The sequence below is a fragment of the Passer domesticus genome, chromosome 1, assembly GCF_036417665.1.
Source record: "Passer domesticus isolate bPasDom1 chromosome 1, bPasDom1.hap1, whole genome shotgun sequence".
NCBI classification, from domain to species: Eukaryota; Metazoa; Chordata; class Aves; order Passeriformes; family Passeridae; genus Passer; species Passer domesticus.
The window spans coordinates 76,107,371-76,125,168 of record NC_087474.1 but is presented as its reverse complement, the minus strand read 5'-3'; the positions used below and the strand labels follow the sequence as shown (position 1 = coordinate 76,125,168).

Genomic DNA, 17,798 nt, shown 5'->3' with positions numbered 1-17,798 from the left:
AGGTGTCTAAATAGACCACAAACCATTTGTCACAGAACTTGCCCTGCTATGTATTTCATTTTCCTTAGAAGAAACTGCATAGCAAAGGAAAATACCTCTGTCCCCTGGAAAATGGTAGCAGACAGGGAAATGCACAATAATAAAACAAATATCTTCTAGATACACAAACTTATATTAACATTCAAGTCTGTGACAGAAACTCCATGGTGTTAGGTTTTATGTTCTATGCTTGCATCCTGAAACATATGATTGATGCTAATAGGATTTTTGCTCTCAAGCTGCTACTGGAGCTGGATTGATTTCCTAACTCTCTACAGCCTGGCTTAGGTCTCCTTGGCAGATAAGGCCATCCTGAATTTTGCCTCCTGAAGAAAATGAGAAGACCCCATATCAAACTGCTGCTTTGGCAGTCTGGGGAGAGGAGAATGGACAGTGAGGTTAGAGAGCTGAAAAGGAAGCCCCAAAGAGTAAAGACTGCTCTGATACAGCAGGGAAGATGGGAGGGATAGAAGTGACATCCTGGAAACTGAGCTCTGGCATAAGCTAAGAAAGGGGCAGCACTGTCGTGTTTCACCATCTTCAGCCATTTCCTGGCCAATGGAAGTCCTCTACTTCTGCCTTGAGGGTAGCACTGCCATATGGATCCTTTTCAGCAAACATCCTCCAAGGCAGCACACCTCTCTTATTATCACCCACACTTGTACTGAATTACTTTCTCTGGAGCAGGTATTCGCTAATGATCACTTTATAGTCTGAGAAAACTGAATTAATGGTGTTTGGGAATAGGGAAACAGGGATTAGTGTTTCTCAGAGACCTACTACCAGTATTTTGTCATCACTGGGAAGCTGAATAATTGCACACCCCAGTCCCCTCCACTGGGATGTGACGCAAATAATGTCTGGTGAATGACTGCCGTGGAGAACCTCTATCCTAAGGAGAATCGTCACAACAGAAAATGTAAACTCTGGGCCCCTGTAGCTGTCATTCATGGTTCAAATTAAATTTGCTTCTAATCTGGCCCAACAATCTTTTACCAGGATCAAAATCTGCTATCTGCACTTCAATTGATCAGGCCTGGGTTAGATCAGTAAGATCAGTAAGATCACTGCAAATTAAACTTTTCTCATCTACAGTTTATGAGACACTGTCAGTCTTGCCAGTATATACAGAAAGAATAAAGAGGAAATAAATAGCTATCAGGGTTATTGCCTTCCACCTCAGCATTTACAAAGTGACATGAATGCTTGTGGAATAAGTGGATCAACAGGGAAGAGAGCACAAGCTGCAAAGGCTAGCTGGCTTACATTTTTGCAGTAGTGTAGGATGCAGAGTAGCCTTAACACCAAGGCCAGTTTTGCCCTTCTTGACTATTAAGGGATTTTAAAATAATTAATCAAACTAAATCAGTTTTTTGCCCTCACTCTTGGCAAGAAAATCCTATCTAGAGCAAAGTGGAATAGAAAAATAACAGTTATAAGGCTGAACATCTCTGAAATATCAGAGGAATCAGAGAAGTAGTAGGCAGGGCAGCTAGGACAGGTGAGTGAACCTGATCCAGGCACAGCCCCTGTCTGTTCCTTTGAAGCTGAAATGAAAATAAACCTATTTCAGGAACAAAATAACTTTGGTAAAACCACCTGGGAAAAAATGCAGATGGAAAATAAGGCACAAGAAAACACCCAGGTGAAGTGCACACTGATATGCCTTGTGATACAGAGCAGCACACATAGCTGTCCTGGCCATCCACCTGCATGCTAAACTGTCTCCATGAGATGACCTTCCATTTAAACCAAAGCAAGAGAGGCTGTATCACTTTTTGGACAGGTTGACTTGTGGCTGTGTTTCTCACAGTCAGCTGCAGGCAGATGTGACCTCATGTTGCCTGTGGTCTGACCTGACCAAACCCATGTGCTGTAGAATTACATGGGCACAGTGGGTTTCCAAGCTAATCAATGTGTGGACTTGAGAGAAGCCACAATGGCAACAGAACTCTATGCCCACCTGTTTTATTTCATTTTTGTCACAAAACCAGTAGTCAACATTAAATTATCAATATAGCATCCAACTTTTGACATTTTTCAGCTAGAGAATTCCTATGTGCCTCGATGTCTTCCAAAGCCAAATTTCCCCTGGATTCTCCATGGAATTTTCTGAGTGACTGCCTTTTAAACTTTCTTAGGAGGCATCACAGTCATGTTACAAGGAACACCTCCATCCTCATTCATTGCAGCCATGTTTCAACTGTTCTGGTGTTTTCTCTTCCTCTGTCCATGCTTCTTTCCTTTTCTCTTCTCATATTGATGCTTCTCATTACAGACAGCAGCTTTGAGAACCATCTCCAACCAGTTTTGAACTCTATGCTCCTTTTCAATTTACAACCTGACTTAAAGTTTCCAGCTGTCATTATCCTAAGTAATTTTTTAGCTTAAGAGCATTACCATGCACAAGTCTATCTGCATTTTTGTATATGACCATATACCTTTCACCCCTATGACTCTGTGTGGCCTTGTGCTTTTACTTACATGTTGTAAAGGGCTATATATAATATATATAAAAAGAATAATTGTATGATATAGTCAAAATATAGGCTTTTCTGCTGGTGCTTTTACTCACTCACAGCAATGCTGCTGTTCTTAACATCTGGGATTGCCAAAAACATGTTTTTAAAGGTTGTAAATGGACAGGGTAAGATCAGGAACACTCTCTCCTCCCTTTGACTGAAAGTAAGGGAACAATAAGAATATTTTTCTGTTCCTTTGCAGATTAACATATCTGTTGAACCCCATCAAAGTTATTAATTCCATTAAAGCTCTTGGCTTGGGCCTGTTGAGATGCATGTGCCACAGCTTTCACATGGGCAACCAACAGCAAAAGATGCACCACAGCACGGGGTGAAAATCAGGTTCTCTGATTTCAACCAACACAGGAATTTCCATTTCCAAAGTACATGAGAAAGGACTGTGGAATTGCCCTAACCTCCGAGGCAGAGCTACCTCCTAACAAAACCAAATAAATAATGCAGTTTCTCAAGGAAGGCTGGTATCTGTGTCAGGAAGATGCCAGATTCCCAGAATATAAACATCTCAGGCCAAGACACCACAGGCCATAAATTTAGCATCTTAGGACATAAATCCAGCATCTGGTTTAAGCAGCATCTTCCACCTCCAGCTGCTTATTCCCCTCTCTTCCTCCCCCTTGCATCTGTCATGGAGTGAATCCCAAATCTAGGAACAGAGCAAGCCCAAGAAATTACCCAGGGAGAATAAAAAATCAAGGAGATGCTTATTCAGCTAGATCAGCTCTCAAGGTTGCACAAGTGCTTGCAGGGGGAGAGAAGGGCCAGGAGGGGGCATTTTTGGTCAGCTTACATGCGAGCCCAGCTTTGGCCTCAGGATCTGGTTCCACATCTCTTATATAAGAGGCACCATCAGTTTATGGAATTTCTTCCCTGCTTCTTATTTATGGGTTGTTTTTTTCTCAGTCAGGAAACCAGTCAGACCCTGCAAATAACAGCACTGACACAACCAAAGGAATGGAGCAGCGGCAGGAACTCCCTAATGCAGTGCTGCCACAGGAAAAAAAAAAAAGATGAAATTGTACCCTTAAATTAGGAAAAAAAAAGAGATGTGAGTTCAAAGAGATCTTCAGGGCAAGCACACTGGCAATTCATCCTGCTCAAGCTTTGAGGTGGTATTTAGCGGAGGGAGAGAAAGCAAGATGTAAGGACCCTTCTGCAAGGCTGTGCTAAGGAGGTGCCACAAAACCTGAATGGATCCATCACCAGAGTAATAAGGAAATACCTTCTTAATTGTGCTGTTGTGAAAATCCAGGAGATGAGACAAATTACCATGTCCAGTATCTGTCCATTGGAGCCCCTCTGAGTGACAGTTAGGGTTATAGCTTTGCTATCATTTGAATTCTGCTTGGCAATGCCTTTTCCCATTCTAACACAATAAATTAATTCTTCCATCTCATAGGGATTTTTAGGCCAGATAGTTCTTACAAGAAGGTTGAGGTAAAATAGGCAAGTAAAAAGTCTGAGACAAGGGGTAGTGGTTTTAAACTAAAAGAGGGTTGGTTTAGATTGCATATAAAGGAGTAGTTTTTTACAATGATGATGGTAAATTGTTGAAACAGGCTACCCAGAGAAGCTGTGGATGGTCCATCCCTGGAAGTGTTCCATGCCAGGGTGGACAGGAATCCAAGCACCTGGTCTAATGGAAGATGTTCATGTCCATGGTGGGGTGGTGGAAACAGATATCTTTAAAAATCCCTCCCAACCCAAATTATTCTATAATTGTATATTATTGAAGGCACACCAGCACCCCAGTCCATCTTAGTGGAGGTTGTCTCTCCCAGACTGCAACAGACCACTGGAGACTGTTGTTATCAAGTCCAGGCAGAAAAGGGAGAGATTCTGTCAGAATAAAATTTTGGAATTAAATATTAGTTTGTCTTAGGAAACTTGTAACTATCTGACTCCCAAGAAGAACAGAATTATTTCCACCAAGTTGCTAAAGCTAAAAAGAAAAATAAAAAAGCAATACAACCTGCTGTCAAAAAATGAAACAAAGCCAAACAGAAAACTCTACTTTTCATAAATTGATTTGATCCTGAAGCAGCAATAATGCAGCAGCAGAAATACCTCTGCCCTGTGGAACCCTCAGCTAATGATTATAACTTCCAACAGGCAGCCTCTTAGTATCTGAAATATGCCCCTGAAACAAGGTCTTTAAATATCAGCTATTATAGTATTGCTTTTCTGGATTAGGCATATTCTCACTTCATGCAATATTAAAATGATACCCCTTATCTTTCTGAAGGAGAAACCAATAATGCATTCCAGAGCCCACAGTCTCAGCCGCAGTCTGGTGTCAATTAAACTCATTTGCTGTCCTACTGGGAGCATCCAGAGAAGATCTAAACAGCTCACCTGCCCGTAACTCCAGCTTCTTGATTTTACATCTTCAACGTTTCCATGGAATACAACACCAACATCATTCAGAACATATTCTTCCCTTTCTTTCTCGTCATCCAGGTACACAGCATCCACTGCATTAGTTTACCAAAAATAAATATTAGTACAAGTGCCTAATTTCCACATAGGACAGATAAATGTGCATATATCTTAGCATATAATGCATTCATCTTTGATGAAAAGTACCCCTCTTGCATCAAACAAAGCAATACTTGCTTCAACAGAGTACAGGGATAAGGAGGTAGTCATCCTAGTCAGGAGTATACACAACTTAAAAACATGCAAGATGTTGCTGGCAACTCCTGCCAGTTTTCTCAGGATCTGTAAAGTATGATTAAAATGTCACATCTTATCAAGAATTTTATGATTAGTGTGTACAACTAATTTAAAAGTTGGAGCACCATGATGCAATTCTGCATCTATACAAACAGATCAAAGAACCATTTCAAACCTATTAATGTTAATGGAAAACAGCTCAGGTCAAGAGATCTAAAGAAAAATCTGTAGTGCATTAAAAAAATGGAATACAGTTTTTATAACATATTAAGAGAAAGGTTTGATTGTCTTTTCTATGCATTAGGTATTTACTGGAGTATCCCTTCCCCACATAGCTTGACTGACCAGGTAATAAGAGGAGAAATTCATATTCACAAGTGTCTAAGTGAGAACTGGAAGTCATTGGATGAGGTCTTTACGAAAATATATACAAAGGGTACATTCTAGACTGGACTTATATCAAAAACCAAGAGTATATGCATACATCCTTGACTTGCAAATATGATTTACATATGTAAATAACTCATTATTAATGTTCATAAGAAACTCTGAATGACATGAAACCGTTCAGACATTCACAGGTAAGTATGAAGTAGGCTGTGATGCTGAGACGCTAGAATAGTTGAAGATTTCTTTGCCAATGATTCCATTTTGAGACTAAAAGATACACGTTAACAATTAATAGCATGGGAATTAATTAATTAAAGGAAATCAGTACTGTGGTTCCAGATAGCAAATTAAAAGGAATTTCCAACAGTTTGATATGAGCAAGTACAAAACTACATTCACTACTCTCACAGTAGATTTCTTCAGCACCCCATTACAAATTACTGAAGGATGATTTAACTTTTAAAAGCCTATTGATTTGTGTTGTGTTTTGTTGAAATGCAAATCAGATTTGCACTTTCTTGTAAACCTCATCCTCAAAAGCTACTTCATTTCTCCATGAATCTGCAATTTGGCCAAAAATAAGCTAAATCCTGAGTCAAAAAAAAACAAAAAAAAACCAAAAAAAACCCCAAAACCCAAAAAACCCCATATATATATATATATATATATATATATATATATATATAATCAGTGGCAAAGGTCATGTTGGCCTCACCTAGGTGAAAGGCTTTACCAATATACACACTTGACCCTTCTGAAAGTTTTGTTTTTCTTCAAGATATTTTTCTAAGTCTATATATATATACAGAAGGGATTATGCCTAGATATGTAATATAATGACCTCCACGTTGGTGTGCAAAGGATGATGGAGAAGCAGGGGTTAAATACAAGAAGCCTGTACTGCATTTGAGGAGATCTGTGCTTGCTGTTTTGCTTTATGGCAGTTGCTGTACAGACCCTGATGACTAAGTACAGCTTGGAGCAAGCAGAGGAACAGCAGGTTTCGTGGAGTTTTATCTAAAACAGACAGCTCTGAGACCCACTCTTGTTATTTGTCAGGGTGGTATTCCCCTTGCTTCTAAAAGCTGGACCATTAAGAAGTTTGTAAGCTTTTCACTACCCATGACCTAGCCAACCTCAACCTGCACCCAGGTACAAAGTGGGTGATCATGGGTTTACTGTACTCAGAGGCTCTGAGGTGAAAGAGAGTGTTCAGACTTGACAGTGAATGAAAAGGCTGCAGCCATTCCTGCAAGCAGGGACTCTCATATACTTATGAAACTGTATATTACATGACTTTTTTGTGGTCCAACGAGTTCTGCATAACATGCCACTAAAGATATGGCAGGTGTTACAGATCATGTAGGCTCTGTTTCATTAGGCTGGATTTGCCTGACTTGCACATTGAACGATTATCTGCATTCTCTCACTGAGCTCTGGATTTTATTAAAGTCTGTCCATACAAATAGTACACAGAATTCATTTAAAGAAGGAGAATTCACACCTTCTTCTGTGCAGTTACACATTCAGTGAAGTGTGTGCATATGCCTTCTTGACAGCTGTTGTTTTCTTTTGGGGATTAAAAATATCAACATTGATCTTGCTGGTATCAATTGAGATGCTTATGTTATTTTGAGACTGCATGATCTTTGCTAAATCAGATGAAAATTGATTAACTTCTCTGTCGATTATTTTAAATATTTGTGTTTTTGATAAGGTAAAAGGTCTTTTGTGTTTTATAGAGAAGCCAGCTGCTTTGATTTTTGACAGCTTTCACTGCCCTTGAGACTGTTTAGAAAAAAATATGAGGCATTTGTGACTACTTTGATGCTAAGCATGCTCTACATAATGCAACTCCTAATTATTTTGTGCAAGTGGAGGCTCACATCTGACAAACAGAAGAATTCCACAGAAATGTGCTGGATTTGTTTGTTCTTTTTCTCTAGCAGTTCAGAGGGTTTTTTTACTCTGTTCTTTTATCCTGGGAATTTACTAAGACACCAGCAATGCTACAAAGAAGCAAATTAGCTTCTATGCTACTCTGTTTGAAGTTGGAGAAGGTGAAAATACACTTCACGTGAAGACAGCACTGCAGGTGAGGAATCCCTTGCTAAAGACATGAGGAGTGCAGAATAACCCTTTCTGTTTGGGAAAGTGAATGAATTCTACCCAGCATGGAGGGACCCTAACCCCAGCACAGCCACCCTGTGGTGCTGGAAAAGCCATTTCTTCATGCAGAGAGCAACAGCTGAGCACAGCAGCACCAGCAGGCAGGAGGAAGTGGAAGCAGCGGGTTTGCCCTGAGCTCCCAGCCTCCCTTCAGTGTGACCCCGAGGGAATCCAGAAATGTGAGGCTGGGCTCACTGGAACCCGCAGGGCTCATGTTGGGAAGAGGACAGCGCTGTGACAAACCCCAAGCTGCAAGAGGTGCATGCAGTTATCTACAAAAAGCACTCTACCCAGGATCAAGATCAGTATGCTGTCTTGAATAGTACTAGTACTTGCCTACATTAATGTAGCAAAAGGATGAAGCTCTGTGTGAATTTTGCCCATGCAGAATATCTGACACAAGTGATAAAATTTCAGATTTACCTATAAAAATTAAGAAAATGTTATTGGGCCAAATTTGGATGACTGGTAACATGTGAGATGAGTCCAGAGTCAACCACATGTTACTAATCCTCAAACTCTGTTAGAATATTTAAGCAGAAGAAATATGCAGCTGACTCAATAAAGTTGCAATATATTTAATTGCTTAAATGAAATCCACTTGCATAAGGCTTGGGTAAGCAAAATGCACACCTCAGCCCACAGGGTCTGCAACTTACTCAGCTGCACTATGCAGCTCCACCTGTGAGAGAGTCACAGAAGTCAGCACAAGGTCTTTTCCTGATAAGCACTTAATGTTCCCCAGCAGAAAGTTGCAGGGACTCAGCACTGCTTGGAAAGAGCTCACAGCTCCTTGGAAAGAACTCACAGTATCCAGATCAAAGGAGCTCTTCTCCGCTTTCATGTAGTCTGATGTTGCCAAGAGTTTAGTTAAATTCCAAGAAGTTATCCTTAACTACTTGCCATTTGTATCTTCTGTTCCAGAACTGAAGAGGGCTCTGCATGCCCAAAAGCACATCTGTTTTATCCAGCCATGTCATCTGGCTGTAGAAAGGATGCTGCCTCACCTCACAGACTTTACCTTGCTTATTAAGTAATGAAAATTTCACCTGAGTAACTGAAATCTCAATCCACTAGTTAGGTGAATTCCCAGATGTTTGGGGCTGGTGTATATAATTTTGGAGAGTTTGGCCCTGTGTCTTTAAAGTATTCTTGGTTATCAGTCTTAAATATAGCTAAAGGGATTAAAATATATAAAAACATATGATGATTCTGGAAGCAAAGTACTCTGTAGCTTGACTGGTAAAGTATTCAAACTTCTTCTAAAGCAGCATGACAAAAAAACAATCCTGTCTGGGAAAATATGTCAAAAGTGAACTATAGTGAGAAAAGGAGTAATAAGAAAGGGCACAAATGCCTCTGTCTTAAAGAAAAGCTCATACTGACATATTGATGCTCCTCCGAGATGATGAGTCGGAAAGCTGCAGCAGGCTCTAGAGCCGACACTCTGCTCCCTGCTATAACAATCCCCATTCATTCCTGGCATCAGTCTTCTCTCTTTTTAATGAGGCTTTTCACTCAGACTTTTCTGCTCAGCTATTAAACCAGCAAACAAGCCTAGAAGATTTTCAAACTATTGTTTTCTCTGCACTTTAACTGCCTCAGTTTTTCTACCCTTTTGTCATTCCACTGAAAAATCTTTTCCAGTCAGGGGATAAAGCATGAAGAAACAGTCCTTGATTTTCTAACAAAAGGAGAGGAGGGAAAGACAGATATAGGAGCCAATTAGCCCAAACTACCTAGGAGTAAAAGAAGAACAAGAAAGGAGGATATATCCAAATCCAAATGAAACAAGCAGGAAATGAAAACCACAGTAGTAAGCAAGGGACAGGACCTGAAGCCATTGAGACACACCTGAAAATGTAAGCTGCAGAGGGAAATGTGGTCCTCAAGATGCCTGCTCTGGATCTGGGGTCACACAACATGTCTTTGCTGCCCAGAAAATCTTTTTTGCTTTCCTAAGGCAGACTTTTTCCATCAGCTTTGCTGATGCCTGCCATGCGTGTCTTGCTCCCTGTGGGTTTACTCCCATGTTGTGCTTTTAATCTTGCTGGCTTTTGGACTTATTCAGCTCATGTGTGAGGGAGGGAGGGCACAGGAGAGCACAGTGTCTGTATACCATGAATAATGGTGGATAAGTCTGCACGTAGAGTTGCTGGGCAAGGAGGTGTGAAGTAGGGATCGATTTTTCCTTACTTCCTCTGAATAACATCTCACATCAGCCTGTGTGGTCCCAGTCACACCACAGTAGGGTAGACAACCCCCCCACATCACATCTTGTCTCCACATTAGGACTGAATGCAGCCCCGGCTGATTGTCTGCTAATCACGAGGCAAAGTGAGGCAATTTAAGAAGCTTTTCCCTGGGGTTTATCCCTTTCCAAAGATGTGCTGAGCCACTGCAGCATCACTGTGCTGGCTGTTACAACACCCAGGACTAAAACCAAGTAGTGCTCTACCTTTAGGTAGAGCTTTCTACCTTCCCTGACTGAAGCTGCGGGTCTGCTGATGTTAAAACAAACAGTTCATCGTAGCTTTGGCAATGTTTCCTCTCTTTCTGTTGCCCACCCTCCAGAACAAAGTGTTAGCACACTGCTCTGAGGTACCTTACATTGCTTTCAGAAGTCTCTCACAGTATAGCAGGGCCTTTGGCCCTGCCCTTCCCTCCTATTCCCACTTAACTAACTCCTCTTTATTCAGCATTAATCTATATCTTCTTAAATAATGCATAAGCTAATCATTGCTTATATTCCCTTGGACTAGGGGCAAGTAATGAATCCAGCACAAATCATTCCATGTACTGACAGCAGTGCAGCTGAATAATGGGCTCTACTAATAATGCTAAACTTCCCTGTCACTTGATAGGAGGGCTGTACCACTTCTTGGTACAGGATTATTTGATGCAAACACTGTGGTAAACAAATGGAAAGATGAAGGAAGGGTAGCAGGAGAATATTGAAGTTAGCTGGTGACCTAAATATACTGCAATACATGTGATTTGGAGCCTTGCAAATGTCGGAAGCTAAGACAGTGCTACACCCTGTCAGAAGGCTGAGTCAAACCTCTCTGGTCCTCCTTGCCCTCTCCTGAAAGCCAGACACAGGATTCATTGGGTAAAATACAACCCTGACAGCACAGAGCCTGATTTCTTTCAAGGATCCTGGGAGATATTAAAAAAAAATGTTATTCAACCCACTGTATTATTAAAAAAGGCTCATTTGGAAAATGTTTTGTTCCTCAGAGAGGGCACCATTGCTAATTAGTCACCACTAAAAGGGAAGTTATAAGGGCAAATGTCATGTAGCAGCAGGAAGGCACCACCAGCAAGCTGACTCTACCCAACCTGTGCAGGAGCAGCAGCTCCCATTGAATTCCCGCAATATTTTGACTTCAGATATTCAATCCCAAATGTGGCAATTAGCAATGTAAGACAACAGAGTATGTGAGGCTGCCACATCTTGCCCCACACCAAATCCTGGAAAAAAAAATGCTTATATTGATTTGTTTAAGGCACACTCAGGCACACTGGAGACTCTCAGTGTTGCCTGTTCAAGTCAGAGTAAAGCCTTGGGGTATGTTTACTATGAGAAATGGAGCTTGGACTGGCAAACACAGTCTTGGCCTCATAAAACTGCAGAGTTTAGACAAAACAAAGGCATTGTTTCCAGCATGGAGCCCTGCTCACACAGGGCTATTCCCCAGCCTGAAAGACTTGACTTTTGGCAGAGTTACTGTAAATTTTCCAGACCCAAACTGACATGTCTCTAACCTCTTTGGTACCACGCTCCTGTTCCTGGACCAACCCACCTAAAACCTGACGAGCCCAGCAGCACAAAGTGCAAGCCTTTGACCAGGTACTTACGCTGGCACCAGGGATTGAACAAGATGTAGGTGTCAGTTGCTGAATTCCTGCGTGTCCGAAGGATGCCGAAGGGAGTCAAGACAGCAACATACAAGCGAAACTTCCCAATGATGCAGGTGGCAGAGGACATGATGGACAGCCGAATGGAGTTGTTTTCCCTGTGGATAATCTTCGCTCCCCACTGACCAGGTTTTAGCGCACTGCCTACTACAATTGGGATGTAGGTGCCTTTGTTTTGCTGTGGGTAGCGACCTGGAGAGAGAAGTGAAGAGGTTCACCTTGTTCTGACAGTTATTTAATTTTCTAGCAGTCCTCTGTCCTTTTGTTTTATTTTCAATGGATGTGGCAGGTTTTAGTGGGCAAAATAACCTATTCTCTCATTGCCCCTCACAGGGCCTGGTGACTTGACAGCACAGCCTCACAAACACCTGCCACAGCTCCCTGCAGGCAGCCTGTCCCCACACCCACTCCCACATCACTCCAGTCTCACTGGCTTGAGAACTGCCAGGAGCATAGATAGCCCTGCCAGCATGAGAAGGGGCTGTCCAGGCTTTTCTTGCTCACCATTGTTTATCCTAGTTGCTCCTTGCCTTGGTGTCAGCAACACCAGCTAGACTGTTGGTAAGTTTGGGAGTTTAGGTAGGAGTCCCTTCCCCAGTTCAGATGCACCCACCACCCTTGTCACTAGCACACAAGTGCCCTCTGGGGCACAGACATCAGCTTTGGGGCTCTTTGGCAGAGCAGAACCCTGTTCTTCTCTGCATACTGCACTGCCAAGCAGAGGCCAAGGCTCTTTCATGAAGTTTGCACAGACGGAGGAAACACAAATGAGTCCACAGGCAAATAGCCAGTGCTCGGTTCCCCCCGAGCACTCACTCCTCAGGGACGTAGTGTGAACCAATTCTGATGCCCAGAACATAAACCACCACACTGGGGCTGAATCACCAAACTTTCTCTACCAGAAATGGGTCCCAAAGTATGACATGCCTCCAAAGCACCTCACATGAGTCTGCCTCACAGTAAGACAAATCACACCCCAGAGGTGCTTATTGTACTCCGCCAACTCTAAAAGCAGCTACATGACAGATAGGCTACATGTAAACACGTACAGTGCCAGGATTTAAAGCTGTGTGAGGCTCCACCCCTTGAGACTGAGACAAACTAAATCTGGAAGCCAACCAGAAGCATAGACAGAAGAGACGCTTGTGAGAAGAATGAGTTCCTTATCTCATTCTCAAATCTACTCTTCATTTCATATTTTAGGCTGAAATTCAATCTCTCTCATTCAAAAATAGGGTAATGAAAAGCAATGATGGCAGACGGAGGGACAGACTTCTATATTTTTCATTCCTACTATTTAAGAACTTCAAAATTAAACTCATTTTCTTGCTTGCTTATTTTTATACTGCCGATGTAGAGATAATCACAGATCTGAACACAGCTACATTTTGGGAAAGGACAACTCCAGCTTTAAATCTGAAACTTGCAAGCTGCCACGACATTTGTGTTTCTGAGAAATCTGGGGCTACTGTGCTTCATCCAAGATATTATTCTGAGCACATGAATTTTCATTTCACAGATATTCAGTGCACATAAATAGCCCACTTTGCCCTGCAGGCCAGGGATGCTGTAACCCGTGAAACTCATTCAGATCAGTGAGGAACACAATGGAAGGAAAAGACCTACAGAAGAATAAAGGACTAGAATAAGAGAGCAAAATCAATAGAAAACACTAGAAGATAGAGCACCGGACGCTTCAAATATAAACCATCAAAAGAAAGCCAGTGTAGAGAGAAGAACCTATAGAGGTAACAGATCTGGGAGCTGAACATGTTCTTTGTAGTGCAACTGTGCACGACCCAGCTTGCCTCTACAGTTGATATTTTGCTTCTAGTTTTGACATAATCCTCTTCTAAAAAAAGCAGTCCACGCAAACAAAGCAGCAGAGCAAACCAAGCAGTTGAACTGATATCCTTGAAAACTGTTAACATGTGCTACTTTTAAAAATACCTCCCATACCTCCTTCAGAAAGGTGGGAGGGGGAAGAGATTACTATTTTAACATGGTTAGGAACTGACATTCTTGTCTTTGCTGGAAGCTGCATGCCGGTGTAGGAGCCTGTTGGGGACGGTAGAAGCTGTGCTCTGGCAGTGACTTTGCACCACCATGTCTGCGTATGCCACGTGTACATGGGGAGACTGTAGAATCACTTCCCAGAAAATCTGCCTACTGGAACCAAATAGGATCTCAAAGAGACCACAAAAACTTTTCAAGTCCTTATGGGACCACTGCCCCTGGCACCTCATAAGCAGGTTCGGCGAAGAACCAAGCCGCTGGTATTCTCATTTTTTCTGAAAATTCAAAACCCCATTTTCCCTTCCAAACAAGCAAAGCCATGAGACACTCTAATATACCTTTTGCTTGACAGGGCAGCAGCTGTACTTGCTGCTGAAGGAGGATGCAAGGTTCTTTCAGCCCAGAGCCCCACACAGCTGGCCCCACAGAGTTCAGAGGTCACTGCATTGGCTTGCTCACTCATGAGGAGAAGGTGCTCTGGGGCACCAAGGATGCTCTGCATCCCTGCAGACATAGCAGATTTGCCAGGGACAGATATCCTAGAAGTCAGGATGCTTTGTGGGTGTTATAAACAGTAAATACAAGAGAACATAGCTTGCTCCTGACAGACAAGCATGATTTGGTGCTTGCTAATGGTTACATAAACCCTGAACCCACTAGGAAGTTTGGGAAGATGGGCAGAGCCTTCAAGAGCAGAGTGAGCAATTTCCAATGTTTTCTTTGAAGAGGGGACAATCTTCTAAAATAGAATCTGTCCTAATCTTCTGAAATAGAACCAAACCAAACTAAACCAAACCAAAACCCAAACAAAACAAAATGCAAATGGAAGAATAGGGGGTGTAAATGAAAGAGTAAGAGAATTGTTACTTCTGTCAGGAGTTTGTGGACCTGAATTGTAGACACACATCTAGACACCTGACAGCATCAGCCACACTAGTGTCATACACACACATCTGTTGTCTTGATACTAGAGTGCTATAAAGCTGAGTAATTTTGGCGTTGCATGCTAAGGTTGCTGGCCAAATAATTCTTACATAGGCTCAGTACTATGTTTATCAACTCTGTAGGGAAATCCTATCAGGATGGCTTGGCCTTTTGACCTTTATCTACATCTTGAGCACACATTTCTGGCTCATAGCTGGGATATCTGCAATGTTGGCCCTTCCTCAGAAGGAGTAAAGTGCAGTGGTGATTTCATTCTCTGGCTGAGTCTCCAAGGAAGACGATTCAATACTATCCAAAGACTCATTACCAAAAGCCTGTGAATGCCTGGCAGAGCACTCTCTGAAGGGTCTCTGGTGCTAAACCAACCCACAGAGAGGCAGGAGGCAGCTTGAGTGCACGTCAGAACTGGAACATGTAGACAAGATAAACCCTTTTATGCTGACAGGAGGGTGCTGACATTATGCCAGCAGCATTATCTGGCTCAGGATCTCTCCAGCTCTGATTTGCACCACGAGTTGGCAGCCTGAACCATGCTCCACAGCCAGATCTTTGTGGTTGCCTCACTCCCCAGTGTTCACGTTTGCTTTGGGTGTAGGAGGCTCTGGCCCTCACACGAGGACATTTCACAGCCAATTGCTCTGTGGCAGACAAAGTTATTGTGTGACATCACGCTGTTGGGATGTTCCTGTCTGCTCACTCTAACAGCACATGAAAATGGGAAAATCCAACCTGTGAACTCAGAAAGTCTGGAGATTCCTGCACTGGGTGATTCTTTTTATAGGTTCCTTCAAAGACACCATGGACTGAATAGAAGCTACCGACTGTCCTGCCTTTGAAGCAGGAGAAGAGAGAACTCACAGTGACCCCCTTTCTCAGGCCTCCAACACTCTGCACTTCAGTGATAGGTCCTGAGCCACAGCGCTGCCAGAAGACATTAATTTTTACAGAAACCTCCCTTGTACAGAACATTTAATGACACAAACAAATCTATTTTCCCTGATGCACAGTGCACATGTCTGTGATCCTTTGATACTTCTTTCTTATCCTTTCTTTTTCCACCCTGGTTTCTGTACCTAACCAAGCTGGGGTCCTAAAGCTCCTTCTCACTTCAGTTGCATCTCAGCTTAGCTCTGGACTTCTTGGGGTTTCCAGGAACCCAGGAAAAGAGGAGCAAAGTAGCTGCTGTTGCTATTAAAGGAGTTCATAAAATAAACTTTAAAAACATGAGTAAATATCTACATGGCAAAAGTCACCATGACTGCAGCATGTGTGGATGTGGGCATGCAGGGAATGTCCCCTGTCACACATAGACACTTTACAGGGGCAAAGAGCAAAGTGCAGCATTTGTTAAAGCTTGCCAAAATCTATTTATGTAGCAGAAAAATAACGAGACATCTAAACCCCAGAACTGTGGCCACACACATGCGTTCAAAGTCAGTTATTTTCAACATATGCCTTTCCTCCCTAGCATGTCAGCTCTGGTCCCATCAGGAACGGAGGCAAGCTGTGTTAAATTCTGGGTAAAACTGCCACACCAGAGAGGGATTTACAGCAACAGAGAGAGGCTAAGAGATAGGTACAGTGAGTTCAGCTGTCAAAACATGAGCAGTCCTCCTCCACTTATCCAATTCTGCCGTTCTTTACAAGTGACTAACAGGAACCAGGGCTTGTTCCATTCTATTCTCCTCCTTCTCCTTCTCTATCCTGTCCCTGGAAGCTCCTGACTACATGTAGTTTAATTTTCCCCTTGATCCCCAGTGGACATGTGCACACTGCTCTGTGTGTGTGGGTGCATTAAACAGCTCATAAATGCCACGGCTGAATTAGAGCTGTGCTGTTGGCACAGACACTGGAGGGACCAGCAGGTGCTCTTGGATAGGTCCCACACAACTGAGCTTTACTTCCAGCAGCGAGGAGGGATAGTTTGGTAGCACAGAGATTAGAGACCTAGTGAACTTCACAGGACATTTCCTTCCTGAAGGAAATGGGATACGTCAAAAGATAAGGAAGTGAACAAAACTGTATCTCAGTAGCCTTTGTCTTTTTAGGAACCCTCCTTGGAAGATTGGCTTTTCAAGGAGTCAAGTGGTCTGTCTCCCTTTTGAATATATATTACACACAGTAATTAACAATTAATTAATTAAGTAATTAATAAGTTCATTTGTTTTATCTAGATACACTCTTTCATATAAAGGGTAAAAAATATATTTCAGCACCATCCATGGGAGTATAATAATTGTGATATATTGACAAATAAGTTTGAGCTGGAAGTCACCAGTACAGCAGAGGTAAGCCTTTTGATAGCAAGCAGCCTTGGAGATAGGTGTTAGCATATGGGATTTATGACATGAAACAGAGTAAAACAAATTGGAAAGAAACAGGAGAGGTGCTCCAATAAAATTCCAAACAATCAAAAGAAGCAAGAAGAAGAAACAGTTTTTTTATTAAAAGCAGTAGTCTCTAAATCTCTAACATCTCGTCTGGGTTCCTACCACCCTCAAATTCCATTGCCTTCAGAAGTGCTATATACAAATTTGGAAATGTAGTAAACTCAAATATCTTGAAAGAAGTTTTCCTCATGGCTCTAGTTATGAATCCTTAACATCTGGCCACTCTGTCCCAGCAGTGAATGTTTCTAGTACTTTACGATTGTAAAACACACATCAGAGCCACACACCTTAACTAGTAAAACAACTAAAAAATACAGCCAGATTTTATGTGCCACTTGATGCTCCTGAAGCAGTGCAAAAGTCAGCCTGATAAAGATTGATTTGCATGAATTATTGCATTCATAGACCACCTCAAGGAACTCCCTCCTCTCTACTCCTCTGGGGCCCAGCTGGAATTTCCAGAGGGGAGGAAAAGAATACCCCAATGCCTTTGTTCAGAAAGTGGAGAGGTTTGTTTTTTGCTAAGAGCTGGCAAACAGGTGTCTTGTTTGCTGGGAGGCAATCTCTAGGAAATATGTCCTGCTGCTAATAAATTATTTTTTCTGTCACAAAATGAGACTCAAAGTTTAGACCATCAGGTGTTTTTGTCTTCTCAATCTTTTGAACTTCTTTGTAAACATGGATCTAAAAAACTCACAGTGCTGAGTTACCT

General features: G+C 42.2%; 1 protein-coding gene across 5 annotated transcripts in view; it reads right to left on the bottom strand.

Annotated features, from left to right (window-relative positions):
• F13A1 (coagulation factor XIII A chain) overlaps window positions 1-17,798 on the bottom strand; it is a 66,762-nt gene that overhangs the window by 28,879 nt on the left and 20,085 nt on the right. For all 5 annotated transcript variants that reach the window (XM_064425533.1, XM_064425500.1, XM_064425510.1 and 2 more), the window contains 2 exons: window positions 11,676-11,927; window positions 4,935-5,053 (listed from right to left, as the gene is read on the bottom strand). In XM_064425533.1, coding sequence (XP_064281603.1) covers window positions 4,935-5,053; window positions 11,676-11,927 — 371 coding nt within the window. The remainder of the gene's footprint in view (window positions 1-4,934; window positions 5,054-11,675; window positions 11,928-17,798) is intronic.